We start from the raw sequence: 15,206 nt of genomic DNA, 5'->3' as shown, positions 1-15,206 counted from the left end.
ACACAACTACCGCATTATTTTATCCTAAATTTAAAATAAAATTATTTTCTGTACCTTTGTTGTCTGGCCACTTACTTTTTCTAATTGTGTTGGCCCCAGTCTCTTGATTTTGCTTTCCTTCATCTTAACTCTCTTGCCAGAGTTTCTTGTCCATTTGTCATTTTTTTCGCCTTTTTCTTTGTTTTCTTCAATTTATTTTTCTGCCTCTCTCTCTGTTCAGATTTAATTCATTCTTACTATCCATTCTTTAACTTCCCTCTTTTTACTTCATGTATCTATGGCTTTTCATCTTTTCCTCACTTTTGTTCTCCCCATGCCCCTTCCTCTTATTTCCCAGTCTTTCAATAACTCTATCCTCTCCCTCTTTCCATCCAGCATCTCCCCTCTTTCTCTCCCCATCCTTCCAGTGTCTCCCCCCTTTCTCTTTGCATCCTTCCATCCAGCATCTCCTCTTTCTCTCCCTATCCTGCACCTTCCCTCTTTCTCTCCTACCCTTCCATCCAGTGTCATCCCTTTATCTCTCCCCATCCTTCCACCCATCTACCATCTCCCAATCCTTCCATCCATTGTCTCCCTCTATCCCCCCTTCCTTTTAGCCAGTTCTGTCTCTCTACCCTTTTCCATTCAGCATGTCCTCTTGCCAGTGGCGATCCTAGCCGGCATGACACCCGGGGTGGATCGCCAATGCGCCCCCCCCCCCCCCCGGCGAAATGACACCCCCCCTGGGTGCACGCCGCTGGGGGGGGGGGGTGCCGCGGCGTGCGCCTGTCAGCTGAGTTCGCTGACTTCGCTAACTTCGCTGCAGCTCCTTCTGCCCCAGCCGGAACAGGAAATAACCTGTTCCAGGGCAGAGGGAGCTGCAGCGAAGTTAGCAAAGTCAGCGAACTCAGCTGACAGGCGCGCCGCGGCACCCCCCTAGCGGCGTGCACCCGGGGTGGAACGCCCCCCCTTTGGTACGCCACTGTCACGTACTCAAAGCTGGAAACTGGTTTGTGAGCCCTTGGGCCACTGCCGAGGTGCGGCAGTGGCAGGCAAAACCACCCCACACCAGGGGCAAGGCAGAACACTGACAACAGTTAGGCTTCACCTCTATCTGGCCACTTTCCACCAGGAGTTAAGCTCCCAGCTTCAGGTGGCCGACAGGACTTTGCAGGGCAGGGCAGGAGCTGGATAACAGCTAGGCAGCACAGGGACTGAGTGTCAGAGGGGAAAGGAAGGAACATGGGCAGCAAGGCAGAAAACTGGGCTAGACAATACAACACCAGGCAGGGACAGGACAAGCTAGGGGACAGAAACAGGAAGCTGAAAGCAGCCACTGAAACAGGGAACAAAACACTGACTAACAAGACACAGAACTAAAAGCTGCAGAGCAGCCAGCAGGATACAAACAGACAAGGACTAAACACAAAACTAAAGCCCAGAGACAAGACTAGCAAACTAACTACAACCTAATCTAACTACACACTGACTGGCAAGAACAGACAAGAATCAAGGCAAGGATTCAAAACTAGGCAGCAGAGCAACAAGCACTAACATACCAGGGCCTTAGATGCAATGCAAAGGCAAAGGCAGAGAGGTTCCAAATGGCTAATAAGCCCAGCAGGCAGCTGAGACTCAGGTGCAACAATCACCAAGCAACTAAGGGTCGGGCAGCCTGGAAGATCCGGACTGGACTGAGCTGAAATCTGGAACAGGTGACAGCACACCAACAATCTAATACAGCCAATACACAGAGACAGAGACAGAACTAACTCACAAAGAACAGACAGAAGCCAGCTCAGAAGCTGACCACAGGAAACAAGGTGAGTCTGAGAGGGGTCACGGCCACAGACGTGACAGCCACTGCCTCTTGCTCCCCCCATCCTTCAAGTGTTTTCCCTCTTTCTCTCCCTACCCTTCCATCCAGCATCTTCGCTCTTTCTGCCCCCTTCTTCCAGCATTTTCCCTCTGTCTCCCTCCTTTCATCCAGCATTTCTCTGTCTGACCAGCTAGGATCTCCCCCAGTTTCTCCCCATGCTTCTCTCCAGCTGCTTCTCTCCTGCCCTTTTCCATGTCACCTCTTTCTCTCCCCATCTTTCCACTCATCTCTCTCTCTCTGTACCCCTCTTCCATCCAGCATCTTACCTTTTTCTGCCCCCTTCTTCTAGCTTTTCTCCTCTTTCTCTCCCTCCTTTCATCCAGTATTTCTCCTCTTTCTCTCTCCATCTGACCAGCCAGGGTCTCCCCCTTGCTCCCATTCCTTCTCCCCAGCAGCTTGTCTCTCCTCTGCCCTTTTCCATGTCCCCTCTTTCTTTCCCCATCTTTCCTCTCATCTCTCTCTATATATATTCCTCTTCCATCCAGCATCCCCTCTCTTCTTTCTTTTTCTCTCCTCTGCTCTCTCCATTTAGCACCTCCTGCCTCCCTCTCGATGCACTTTCCCCCTTCCCCTAACCTTTCCACCCAATAGCCGTGTTTCCTTGCCGCTTCTACCGATGTCACAGCAGCAGCCCCGGCAAAACAAGTAAAACAAGTGCACAGCAGCAGCAGCCTTCAGGCATGTTCTGTCGGCTCTGCCGTCCTCTGCACCCACTGACATCAAATTCCTGTTCCGGGGGCAGAGGACCGGTAGAGCCGACAGCGCATGCCTGAAGGCTGCTGCAGCCCCGTGCTTGTTTTTCTTGTTTTCCTGCAGCTGCTCATCAAGAGAGAAGTAGCGGCGGTGGTGGCAGTTGATCCCCTGGCACAATGTGTCTCAGTTGTCTTTTCTGCTTTGGCGGGAATGCGGGAGATGACCCGCCAAAACGGGAGTTTCCCGCTGAATGCAGGAGACTCGGCAGGTCTGTTGATGCTGGTGAGCAGGTATTTTCCTTCTCTGGGTTACTGTGGGCTGGCTAATCTCCCATTTGTCCTGCCAGATTCCCATGGTAACCGGTGCCTTTGCCGGTGCTTAATGTGTGGTTAAAAAATAAAAAACCTATGCGTCCTTCAGCCAGTGCTTCTGCTCTCTAGGAAAGCGTTAGGACACTGACTGCAAGCTTCTTCAACTGACTAGGCCTATCTGGGTTCTAGTTCCTTTCTCTTGCAGTTTTGTCTGAGCTGGTGGTGCTCTTGAGGCAAGAGTGCATTACTTCATGGTTTCGCGGAGACTTTCACTTTCCACTTCCCATTACTTGAGACTAAGCAAAAGCTCTTCCACTGCAGTGAGCTGCCGGCCCTCTGGTCCATTACACTAAGGGGGAGCCTTCCCGATTCGGGGGGCTCAGGGACTCCTACCCCCTTGTTTCTCAGTAGCTTCCTGGTAACAGTAGGAGCGGTTTTCTGGTCCAATATTTTTAAGTCTTCTCAATGGAAGTGGCCTTTTGGAGTTTTTGAGGGGCGTCTGTTACCTTCCAGTGTTGCACTGTTGCCTTTGGTCTCCCTAGGGGGAATCGGTGGGACATGTATTCTGGGTGTATTGTTTAGTTACTCACAGTAACTTCATTGGCCCGGTGTCCAATACTCCTCTGGGATCATTCCTTGCCATTGTACTAGGCGGATTATCCAGTGCTTCTACTTTCTTTTTGAGCCCCTGGTGTCATGATGCCTATTACCCTCTGCGCACAGTACTTGGGGATAGTTCCCGTTACCCTGGGATACCTCTTTGTAGGGTTGCCTTATGGTGGACCAGAGCCGTCTGTGGCCATCTAGACTAACTGAGCTATGGGCTGTTTAGGTTTGTCTGTTGATAGTTTTGCTGTATCAGTATCTGTCCCAATAACCTTCATGTCCAGTTCTTCAGCTCTGCATATTTCCACAATTCCATCTGTTCTTCCGTGATGGGCCATGTCCTGCTTATAGGGCACAGCTTCCTTCTGTAGGGCAGCCTTTTCCCATCCCTCCTCCTTAGACACCTGGACTAATTCATTGAATTGCAACGATGTTACATCTGGCACTGCTGGGGTTCTCTATATGGGTGGTAGAGAGAAAGGAGGGATAAGATAGGTTGTGTGGGGGGGGGGGAGGGAGAGAGAGAGAGAGAGAAATGTGCTCATGCTTGATTGGGGGAAACAGAGAGACAGTGATGCTGGACTGGGGGAAGAGAGAAAGAGACAGCACAATGCCGAATGGGTTAGCAGAGAGAGAGTGTGTGTATGTGTGTGTGTGAGAGAGACAGAGAGAGTGAGGGAGATGGGGTAATGCTTGATGGGGGAGAAGAGATATAGAGTGATGCTGGATGGGAGGAAAAGAGAGAGAGACGGTGATGCTGGATGCGGGGAAGAGAGAGAGATGGGATGATGCTGGGTGGGGAAGAGAGACAGGCCGATGCTGGGTGCGAAGAGATAGATGGGGTGAAGCTGGATTGGGGGAGGAAAGAGAGGCAGAGTGATGCTGGATGGGGGAGGAGAGACAGAGATGAGTTGATGCTGGATGGGGAGGAAGAGAGCGAGAGAGAAAGAGAGACAGGGCGAAGGTGGGTGGGTATAGAGGTAGATGGGATGATGCTGGATTGGGGGGTGGATGCTGGATTGGGGGATGGAAGAGAGACAGATATAGAACAATGAGGCATGGGAGAAAGAGACAGAGACAGCACAATGTTGGATGGAGGAGAAGAGAGAAAGGGTGTAATCCTGGATGGGGAAAAGAGAGAGAGAGAGATGGGGCAATGCTGGATAAGGAGAAAGAGAGTGAGATGGGGCGATGCTGGTTAGCAGGAGGAAAGAGAGACAGAAACAGAGTGGAGATGCTGCATGGCAGGCAAGTGGGGGAGAGACAGACAGAGGAGATGCTGCATGGATGGGGGACTGAAGAGAGAGAGAGAAAGACAAAGAAGATGTTATATGACAAAAAGAGAGAGGGAAGAGTTAATGAAGACTGGGGAATAAGAGAAAGGGGAATAGATGGGACTGGGTGAGGAAAAGATATGGAAAGCTGTAGGTAGATTCAGTGAAAAAAGGAAGCTTAAAGGCTGGATAGTAAGAATGAATGGAATCTAAATGGATATAGAGGCAGAAAAATAGAAGAAAGCTGAAAGAGAAAGAAGAGTGTTAAAGATGGATGCAGTGGAAGAAATGAAGAAGACAGGAGAGAGAAAAAAAGATAAATGGACAGAAAACCCTGGCAAGTGAGTTAAAAGAAGACCAACAACAGCAACAACAAAAAGCTGAAACCAGAGACTAGGACCAACATGGTCAGAAAAACTAACTCCCATGTTTACTAAGCCGCGCGGCATTACCGCACCGCCAGCCGCTAGTGTGGCTAGTAAACAGGGGGGTAAATGGCCAGACAAGAAAGGTACAACAATAATTTTATTTTTAATTCAGGATAAAGTAATGTGGTAGCCATATTTATCTACTCTAAAGGTTAAGAAAAATAAAACAAAAATTGGAAAATGTTACGTGATGCCTTTTTATACATTTTTTAACCAGCTTTCAGAGGCCAAAACCACCTTCCTCAGGTCAGGACAGTATACCATAAAAGCATTATATTACCTTGAGCTGAGGAAAGAGGTTTTGGTCTTTGAATGGTAGTAAAAAAATGTATTGTTAGTCCAATAAAATCATATCACCTTATTTTATATTGTTTTTTGTTTGTTTGTTTTATTTGTATCTGTTAATTTCTAATGTAGTGCTTGGAATGTGGCAGTTTTTGAAATTTGCAGCTGCTGTCTTTGTTTTGCACAGTACAAGGGGACACATGTCGCTGTTTCTACTTCTCTGGTGTTGCAGTATATGCAGAGTATGGCTTCTTGGTTGGTTCAGATTAATTTTTGTTTACATATTTATTTATTTATTTTAACTTTATTTTTATTACATTTTGAAAATGAATTACAATAAGAATTAAATACATTACCATTGAAATATACTGTTAGTCCCATAATGGAAGGGGGAAAAAAGCATTCAATTTACCACATATTTCTATTTATATGTTATGGTTACTTATTTGGTGAGGATCTGTGTGTGTGAAAGAGGCCAGGTATTCTGTTAAGTACTGAATTTCTATGTAGGATCAATCTGTACTAATCCAGATTGTTTAGTTTTTCCAGTAGGTGTACTGATGTTCTAGTACCCACTACAAAATTTACAGTGCTCCATTTTCCTAGATAGGCCCTCTGTTCTGTGATTCCTAGATGTTAGTTCTATTATGGTATACTAGAGTTGTTCTATAGGTCCTAAGTTACTTTGTATGGTTTTATATTACTTCACAATTTTTATTACGGCATTTATCCCACATTTTCCAATTATGCCTGGTACTGGATTTGATATTTAGCTCATAACTCTCTGGTGTACTGTGCACTGATCTCTCCCTCTGATCAAAGTGTGCTGAGCCCCCCCCCCCCCCCCCCCCCCCCCCCCCACGTGGCTTCCTCTAAACAGTTTTGAATTGCCTAGGAGTGGTTTAGGATTCTGCTTGAGAGAACTGTAGCCTTCCATAAGGTCTTTTGAATCCAGCCTCCAGTACTGAAAGATGTTTGCCTGGCCTTGCTTGGTTTTTGGCCATTATTTACATAGACTCTACAGATAGATTTTGCAGGAAACAGTCCATCTCACCTAATCCCAAAACATCTATAACAAGACAACTCATTAATATCCACCCATCAACCCTGACTGACGAGCCATACCTAACCATCCGCGTGGGATACATCAATGCAAGATCAGCAGTTAATAAAACTGAAATCCTTACAGACTGGATTAGGTCAGACAATCTTGACCTCTTATTCATCACAGAAACTTGGGTCCGTGACCCAAATGATCCTATCATTCTCGATCTATGCCCCCCTGGCTATAAAATCTCACACTGGGCAAGAAAAGAAAAAAGAGGTGGAGGCATTGCGCTCATCTACAAATCAAGCTTCTCCGCTGAGAACATTTCTGAAACCATTACACCACAACTTGAAATTGCGTTAATCAAACTTCATAATCCTACATTATTTGATCATCTAACTTGTATCCTATTTTACAGACCTCCCATTAACTGGAACAACAACCAATCCACCTTCATGGACTTTATACCAAGCGCCTGCATCAATAATTCCAATGTACTACTAATCGGAGACCTAAACATACATTTAGAAGACTCCAACTCCGCCTGCACCCATGAATGTAAAGACCTCCTCCACCTCTGTAACCTCAACCTCCTTCCTAGTCAACCTACCCATTGCAAAGCCACTCGCTCGACATCATCTCTTACAAATTCTCTACGGACCAAAACATCTACATATCCGATATCAACTGGTCTGTCACCCCCTGGTCGGATCACCTTAAATCAACACTACTCTTACACTGGCAAAAAAATGGCCAGCCTAAAACACAAGACCTTGCAAAAATCATCACTAGAGGACGGATCAACAAGGAAAGGTTCTGGGAACAAATTTACAATAACTGGTCTATCCAACCAGACTCAAATCACTTCCTAACAGAATGGGACAACAGATGCAAACTTATACTGGACAAAATAGTCCCACTACGCACTAAAACTGTATGTAAGTGCAACCCATCACCATGGTTTAACGACCTACTGAAAAACCTGAAATCACAAACCAGGAAACTAGAAAAAACATAGAGTAAATCAAAAAACAACCTCACCTACAATGTATGGAAGCAGTCATACAGAAATTACAAAAATGCCATTAAACGAGCTAAAAGATCCTACTACACACAAACAATTATAACCAGCGGCACAGACATGAAAAAACAATACCAACTCATAAAAAATCTACTCACCAAACCCCATCACATCATCACCATCAAACTACCCATCTGCAAACCAACTAGCCATAAAATTACCAATATTTGCAGCACGATACCCCAAGATTGTGCAAATATCGATACCTTTCTTGACGAATTGGACCCATACATAGATGAACTCCCAGCTGACCACTCATGGACAAATTTCACCCTCCTCACCACTAAAACAATTTCTATGGCAATCACCAAGCTCTGCAAATCTCACTGCCATCTCGACCCATGTCCAAACTATCTAATGAAAGATGCCCCAGAACGCTTCATCACAGATCTTACCTCCCACCTAAACTTCCTGCTACAACAAGGCTCATTCCCTACAGAACATGGCAATATACTACTTACACCAATACCTAAAAACCCCAAGAAACCAGCGAGTGATGTCACCAACTATCGTCCAGTCGCATCCATCCCTTTGCTAATTAAATTATTGGAAAACAGGGTGACCTCCCAACTAAAAGACTTTATACAAAAATTCTCCATTCTACATGAATCGCAATCGGGTTTCCGTTCAGCCCACAGTACAGAAACCGTCCTACTCACCCTAATATCCAAATTCAAACAGGAAATTTCACTTGGAAACAACATCCTCCTCTTACAATTCGATTTATCCAGTGCATTCGATATGGTAAATCACAATATCCTAACCAAACTACTGGATAAACTTGGAATCGGCGGAAACATCATTAATTGGATAAAAGGCTTCATCACCTCGAGATCTTACCAAGTCAAATCAACCTCAACTATCTCATCTCCCTGGTCACCAAACTGTGGTGTACCTCAAGGTTCCCCTCTATTCCCAATCCTTTTCAATTTTATGATGATCCCACTAGCAAAAGCTCTATTCAGACATGGCCTCAACCCTTTCATATATGCTGATGACGTCACCATATTTGTTCTCTTCAAATCTAATCTAACTGAAATTTCCGACAAAATATCCTTGGGCATGCACATCTTAACCTCTTGCGCCAACGCCTTCATGATGAAAATGAACAAAGAAAAAACGCAATGCCTAATCCTCTCTTCCCAGCACTCCGCGCTCCTCCCTACCAACCTTAACATCTCAGGCACCACAATCCCCATATCTGACAACTTAAAAATCCTCGGCGTGACATTAGATAATCATCTCTCGCTCGAAGATCACGCAAAATCCATTACAAAGAAAATGTTCAACATGATGTGGATACTGAAATGCGTAAAACCATATCTCCCCCTGAAAACATTCCGGAACTTGGTGCAATCCACAGTACTTACCCACGCCGACTACTGCAACGGTATTTTCTTGGGCTGCAAGAAACACATCCTGAAAAAACTTCAGACTGCCCAAACCATTTTTGGCAACCTATAATTTGAAAGTGCAACACCAGGAACATGTTACAACCTCACAAACTTACCTCAACCTACACTATCCCAATTGCAAAGGACTCAAGTATAAAACCTATTATGGATCCAACTTCTCCTTCTTAGGCAGCCAACTCTGGAATGCCCTCCCCAGACCAATCTGATCACTCAGTGACCATCTGCCCTTTCGGAAATCATTAAAAACCCATCTGTTCAGGCAAGCCTATCCAAACGATCCAGATTAATTCCCACAAACCCATCTATTCATCACATATCCAGGAGACAATGACAACGGCCTAGACTACATCTCCCGCCTCATTTTCCCCTGCTTATCCCCTGTTTCTATCCCCTTTCGCCTCATTGACCCCTCCCCCAATGCTCACTACCCTTACTCACACCTCTCCTACTCCCTTCACTCTTGCCCATTCCCCTCCGCCTCATCTACCCTCCAATTGCTCACTTACCCTTGCTCATACTTCTCCTACTCCCCTCGTCCCTGCATTTCTACATTCCTATTTCTTTTATTACTCCGATAATACTGAACTTATTTCTCTCCACCAATACTTTGTAATCCCAATTACTATGTAAGCCGCATTGAACCTGCTTTGAGTGGGAAAGCGCGGGGTACAAATGTAATAAATAAATAAATAAATAAATAAATAGTAGTAGCTGAAGATAAGTTACATTCAGGTACACAACAGGTATTTTCCTGTCCCTGGAGGTTTACAGTCTAATGGGGTTTTTATTACTAAGGCGCACCTTAGTAAAAGATCCTCTAAGTTTGTACTAGAGGTAATGGATAGTTAAGGGGGTGTTTTACTAAGCATCGGTAAGCCCAATGCGGGCTTACCACTCACTAAACTCACTCATTGCAGCAGCCTGGCAGTAGTCCTCACCCACAGTGTATGCCATTTCCGGCGCTTCAAAAATACGCACTGACATCAGCGCAGGTCCCCTTTTGCCGCAGCTTAGTAAAAGGAACCCTAAGTGACTTGCTCAGGCACTCAAGGAGCAGCAGTGAGATTTTAACCCTGGCTTCCGTGGTTCTCAGCCCACTTCTCTAACCATTAGATATAGCTAATATAGATATAAACCATTCCAAACTTGTTTTGTAACTGTACAATAAACTAAAGACCAGCAGATCTAAAGCCTGGTGGCCCTTTGGCAACTTACCAAACCATTTGATAGGTAAATAATTTTATGGTTGTCAGTAACCACAGGATGTCTGTTATGGTGCTGCTGAACATCACTATTTACATGACCAACAGGAAGGACCGACTGGGATCCAAGTGTTAAAGTACCTGCCCCCCCCCCCCCCCCCCCACACACACACTTTTCGGGCTGTTTCTGGGAGCATATTTTATAAAGACAGATAGGTTGCCCATATAAATTATACGTTTATTTGGACTTCTCAGGCATCCTGTTATAAAATTACACCCATAAGGTAAGTTTGTTTATGTAAAACATTTGTATCCTATGTATTACAACTCAGTAATAAGCATAACACATGTAAGTCACAGCTCAATAAAATCAGTTAAAGCACCCTATTATTATTTCAAACATCAAAAATTGTGGAATGTATATGACAGGTCACAGTAAACTGACAATTTAGCAATTTAACGATGTTTAAATTCTGAAAAGGCTTGCAAGTTTTCCATTAAAAAATGTGAAAAAATATATTAATATTTATAGGAATATATTTGCTAATTCCCAGCAACACTAGTTATTTCTTAATTTTTCAAAGCTGTCTATAAGGGATTTTGTTGACAATATGCAAAATACAATTCGTAAGTATGAATTTGAGGATCAAAAGCTGCATGAGAAGTCTGGATATTGCTCTGACAAAGATGTCCAGGGGTGGAGTTGAGGCTAAAGCTTTTTCTGCCCCTTTAAGGGGCCTGGCCAAGGTCTCCAGTGTTTTGCATTGTTCTGGGAATGTTGCCTGGGAAATGTCCAAAGATCATGGGGCCTGGGTTCAGCCTCCCCTGCAACACTTCCCCTGACTGTTTACAGACTGCCTCATTCTCTGTTCTCTTACTGCTCAAAGCATACACAGCCCTGTTGATTCAAGTGAGAGGGACCCTGAGACACATCCACAGAAAACTCAGGGAGATCCAGAGAGAGCTGAGCACAGAGGGGGGAAAGCTGTCTCCGTACCCTGTCCCACTCTCTGTGAGCTAGAATGAAGGTTTATTGGGCTGCATGTCTTACTTGCCTCCTCATAGGGATTACCATGACAGATGCTCAAAAATGTAAGTATCCTTTTTAAGAGGCCTGTTCTAGGGATTTTTATTTTTTCTATTTGCCTGTTTGTTGCTTGCTAGGGGAACACAGGTAGCCAGCTGAGGGCTTGTTATTGCTGGTTCTTGCTTAGTGGATAACCATTTATTTTGCATGATATAACTGGTTATTTGCCGATATTCAGTGACTCGTACGCTGTTTGGTGGCCAGATTAGGCCGCTTAAATAGGCCTATCTTTGACTGAATATCTGAGTTCAGCATCGACTGTGGGAGTCAGCCCAGCTAAAATCCATGGTCTGACTATCGGGTTCATAGAATATTGTTAGTTGTGCACATTATTACATGGAGCACTTAAAGCAAGCCAACTTATGCCAGCAATTGACCTGTAAGTGGGCACATCAAGATTATAGCACACCAATGCAGCTTTGCCCTAGTATTCTATAATTGTTTAGTTGCACCCTAAGCATAGCCCATTATGCCACCTACATCTTGGCACCAAGTTATCAAATTACCCCCATAACCTTCCTAATGTTGGTAAACTGTGCATGCATAACTCTTAGGATGAACAGTCTGGTGAGGAGATATTATGCTAACTTATTCAATTAAACTCTCAACTTCATAGCTGCTAAGTTATCCAGTTCCGGGAGGGAGATTTTAAACCAGTCCTGGATTTCTGACAACCCCATTGTGGCTCATTTTGGGACCTGCAGTACTGACGTCAATGGGCAGAATCAGGGACTACAAATCCCACACTGCTTTGGGATGCAAGTTCAAAACCAGGACCGGCCAACAAGTCTTCCTCTTGGAACTGGTTCACTTAGCAGCTCTTAATTTTATATACCTATCTGTAGAAAAACATTTTTGTTGCAGGGAAGTATAAACAGTTTTCTAGAGAAGTACAGAGTGAGGCAAAACAATAAATAAAACCTAGAGTTTTTTGACATTTTCTCAGCAACCACTTTGAATTTCAATGAGAAATTTTATGTACTTATTTAGTCATCATACTTACATATTACTATTAAATGACATTTAATTATCCTAAGTTATGTTAATGTTACTGACATTTTAATGTTACTACCAAGTGATTTTTGTACATTAAAAACGCAGTAAAATAATTCAAACAATACAATTAACAATGTGTCAGAATCTTGCAGTCACTGTGAATGCTCAAAGTGTCCACCCTCAGATTTAACACAGGCCTTCAGTTGCTTTGGGAAGTTCTTAGCTGCCTTGTTCCAATAGCAGGCTATCCCATATCATCTGCAGGGCTTCCTTGAGTTCAGCGATTGTATGCAACTTTGAATGGAGCTTATGATAGGCCTCCATCAATGCTCCCCAGATAAAAGTCTATGTCACTGTGATGCCATTAACAGTAAGCTGGTACCCTGTTGTTTATTTTCCCAAATAATGGTAGTTTTCCAGTGAAAACATTTTTGAATGCTTGAAAATTGCTGGGTGGTCACCCTAAAAAGTCTAACTTTGCCGTGTTTAAAGATAATCTCATTCCACTCAGCATATAAACGTGGATAGTAACAACAAATAAAGCTGTAAAATTTCACATTGAAATTCCAAGTGGTTGCAGAGAAAACAGCATAAAACTCTAGGAGGTTACTTTTTTTTGCCTCAGCTTGTATATGACAAAGCTGCAGCTGTGAGCACTGACTGACCTCTTCAATGGTGGAACCAAAGTATGCATCAGTTGTGATGTGGGTTTCATTCAAAGACTGGTAGAGGACCTCTTTCGCTATAGGCCTTTGAGCAACAGGAGGCTCTTTGTTCTTGCTAAAATTGTTAAAATTTCCTCAGAGTATTCTATCTAAAAAAAGCAAAAAAACAAAACAACAAAATGTAAACCAGTAACATTAATGGTCTGGAAGCTGCCTTCAGTGTAGGGGAGCTTTAAAACTAATTATGCAACTGGGGTGATTTGTAATCAGTTCAGATCCTGCTCAGACTGTAGGAAAAACAATGTGGTCCAGCCTTCACAGGGTGCCGGCAGGATGTGTTCTGAGCGGCATAATACGTGTCTGGAGCTTGTCCTTTTTCTTAGCATAGTCTGAGCCTGGTTTCTGAAGATTTTCTCCTATGCCACACCTATGGGATAGTTCGTTATTTCGCAAATACTCATTCCAGACCGCCTCAGCGCTATCCGGATAATGCTGGGGCAATACTGAGATGGAGTGCAGGCAGAGCTGGAAATTATCCAGTTATCTGCAGTATTCAGTTCTATAACTGGGTGTCCTCATTTAGCTGCCCTGATGTTGAGCAGTGAGCGATGCCCAGATACCATTATAGAATGATAGTGTAACCCAGCATTGGTGTGCCTTACATTTAGGCATCCACAATTATACTAGCCATAGAGCTGCTTAAATATGGGCACTTAAATGTGGTAAGGACATGTGTAACTTACAGTATTTTTTAAGATACACACATAAGTGGGAGACACACTTATGTCCCACCCATGCTTTGTCCATGGGAACGCCCCCTTCAATTTATGTGCTATGACACGTTTGCCCTTACAGAATAACACTTGGGTACTTGGCTTGGCACTTACACACATACAGTGGGGGAAATAAGTATTTGATCCCTTGCTGATTTTGTAAGTTTGCCCACTGAAAAAGACATGAGCAGCCCATAATTGAAGGGTAGGTTATTGGTAACAGTGAGAGATAGCACATCACAAATTAAATCCGGAAAATCACATTGTGGAAAGTATATGAATTTATTTGCATTCTGCAGAGGGAAATAAGTATTTAATCCCTCTGGCAAACAAGACCTAATACTTGGTGGCAAAACCCTTGTTGGCAAGCACAGCGGTCAGACGTCTTCTGTAGTTGATGATGAGGTTTGCACACATGTCAGGAGGAATTTTGGTCCACTCCTCTTTGCAGATCATCTCTAAATCATTAAGAGTTCTGGGCTGTCGCTTGGCAACTCGCAGCTTCAGCTCCCTCTATAAGTTTTCAATGGGATTAAGGTCTGGTGACTGGCTAGGCCACTCCATGACCCTAATGTGCTTCTTCCTGAGCCACTCCTTTGTTGCCTTGGCTGTATGTTTTGGGTCATTGTCGTGCTGGAAGACCCAGCCACGACCCATTTTTAAGGCCCTGGCGGAGGGAAGGAGGTTGTCACTCAGAATTGTATGGTACATGGCCCCATCCATTCTCCCATTGATGCGGTGAAGTAGTCCTGTGCCCTTAGCAGAGAAACACCCCCAAAACATAACATTTCCACCTCCATGCTTGACAGTGGGGATGGTGTTCTTTGGGTCATAGGCAGCATTTCTCTTCCTCCAAACACGGCGAGTTGAGTTCATGCCAAAGAGCTCAATTTTTGTCTCATCTGACCACAGCACCTTCTCCCAATCACTCTCGGCATCATCCAGGTGTTCACTGGCAAACTTCAGACGGGCCGTCACATGTGCCTTCCGGAGCAGGGGGACCTTGCGGGCACTGCAGGATTGCAATCCGTTATGTCGTAATGTGTTACCAATGGTTTTCGTGGTGACAGTGGTCCCAGCTGCCTTGAGATCATTGACAAGTTCCCCCCTTGTAGGCTGATTTCTAACCTTCCTCATGATCAAGGATACCCCACGAGGTGAGATTTTGCGTGGAGCCCCAGATCTTTGTCGATTGACAGTCATTTTGTACTTCTTCCATTTTCTTACTATGGCACCAACAGTTGTCTCCTTCTCGCCCAGCGTCTTACTGATGGTTTTGTAGCCCATTCCAGCCTTGTGCAGGTGTATGATCTTGTCCCTGACATCCTTAGACAGCTCCTTGCTCTTGGCCATTTTGTAGAGGTTAGAGTCTGACTGATTCACTGAGTCTGTGGACAGGTGTCTTTCATACAGGTGACCATTGCCGACAGCTGTCTGTCATCAGGTAATGAGTTGATTTGGAGCATCTACCTGGTCTATAGGGG

The 15,206-nt window shown here is 44.5% G+C and overlaps 1 protein-coding gene across 1 annotated transcript in view; it reads left to right on the top strand.

Annotated features, from left to right (window-relative positions):
- The first annotated feature begins 10,993 nt into the window (after positions 1–10,993).
- The window catches only part of PROS1 (protein S), an 81,710-nt gene continuing 77,497 nt past the window's right edge, over positions 10,994–15,206 (top strand). The window contains exon 1 of the mRNA XM_030204250.1: positions 10,994–11,293. Coding sequence (XP_030060110.1) covers positions 11,224–11,293 — 70 coding nt within the window. The 5' untranslated portion in view covers positions 10,994–11,223. The remainder of the gene's footprint in view (positions 11,294–15,206) is intronic.

This window comes from Microcaecilia unicolor, chromosome 5 (assembly GCF_901765095.1).
Source record: "Microcaecilia unicolor chromosome 5, aMicUni1.1, whole genome shotgun sequence".
NCBI classification, from domain to species: Eukaryota; Metazoa; Chordata; class Amphibia; order Gymnophiona; family Siphonopidae; genus Microcaecilia; species Microcaecilia unicolor.
Note: the sequence above shows the minus strand (reverse complement) of the source record. Positions and strands in the feature narration are given on the sequence as shown.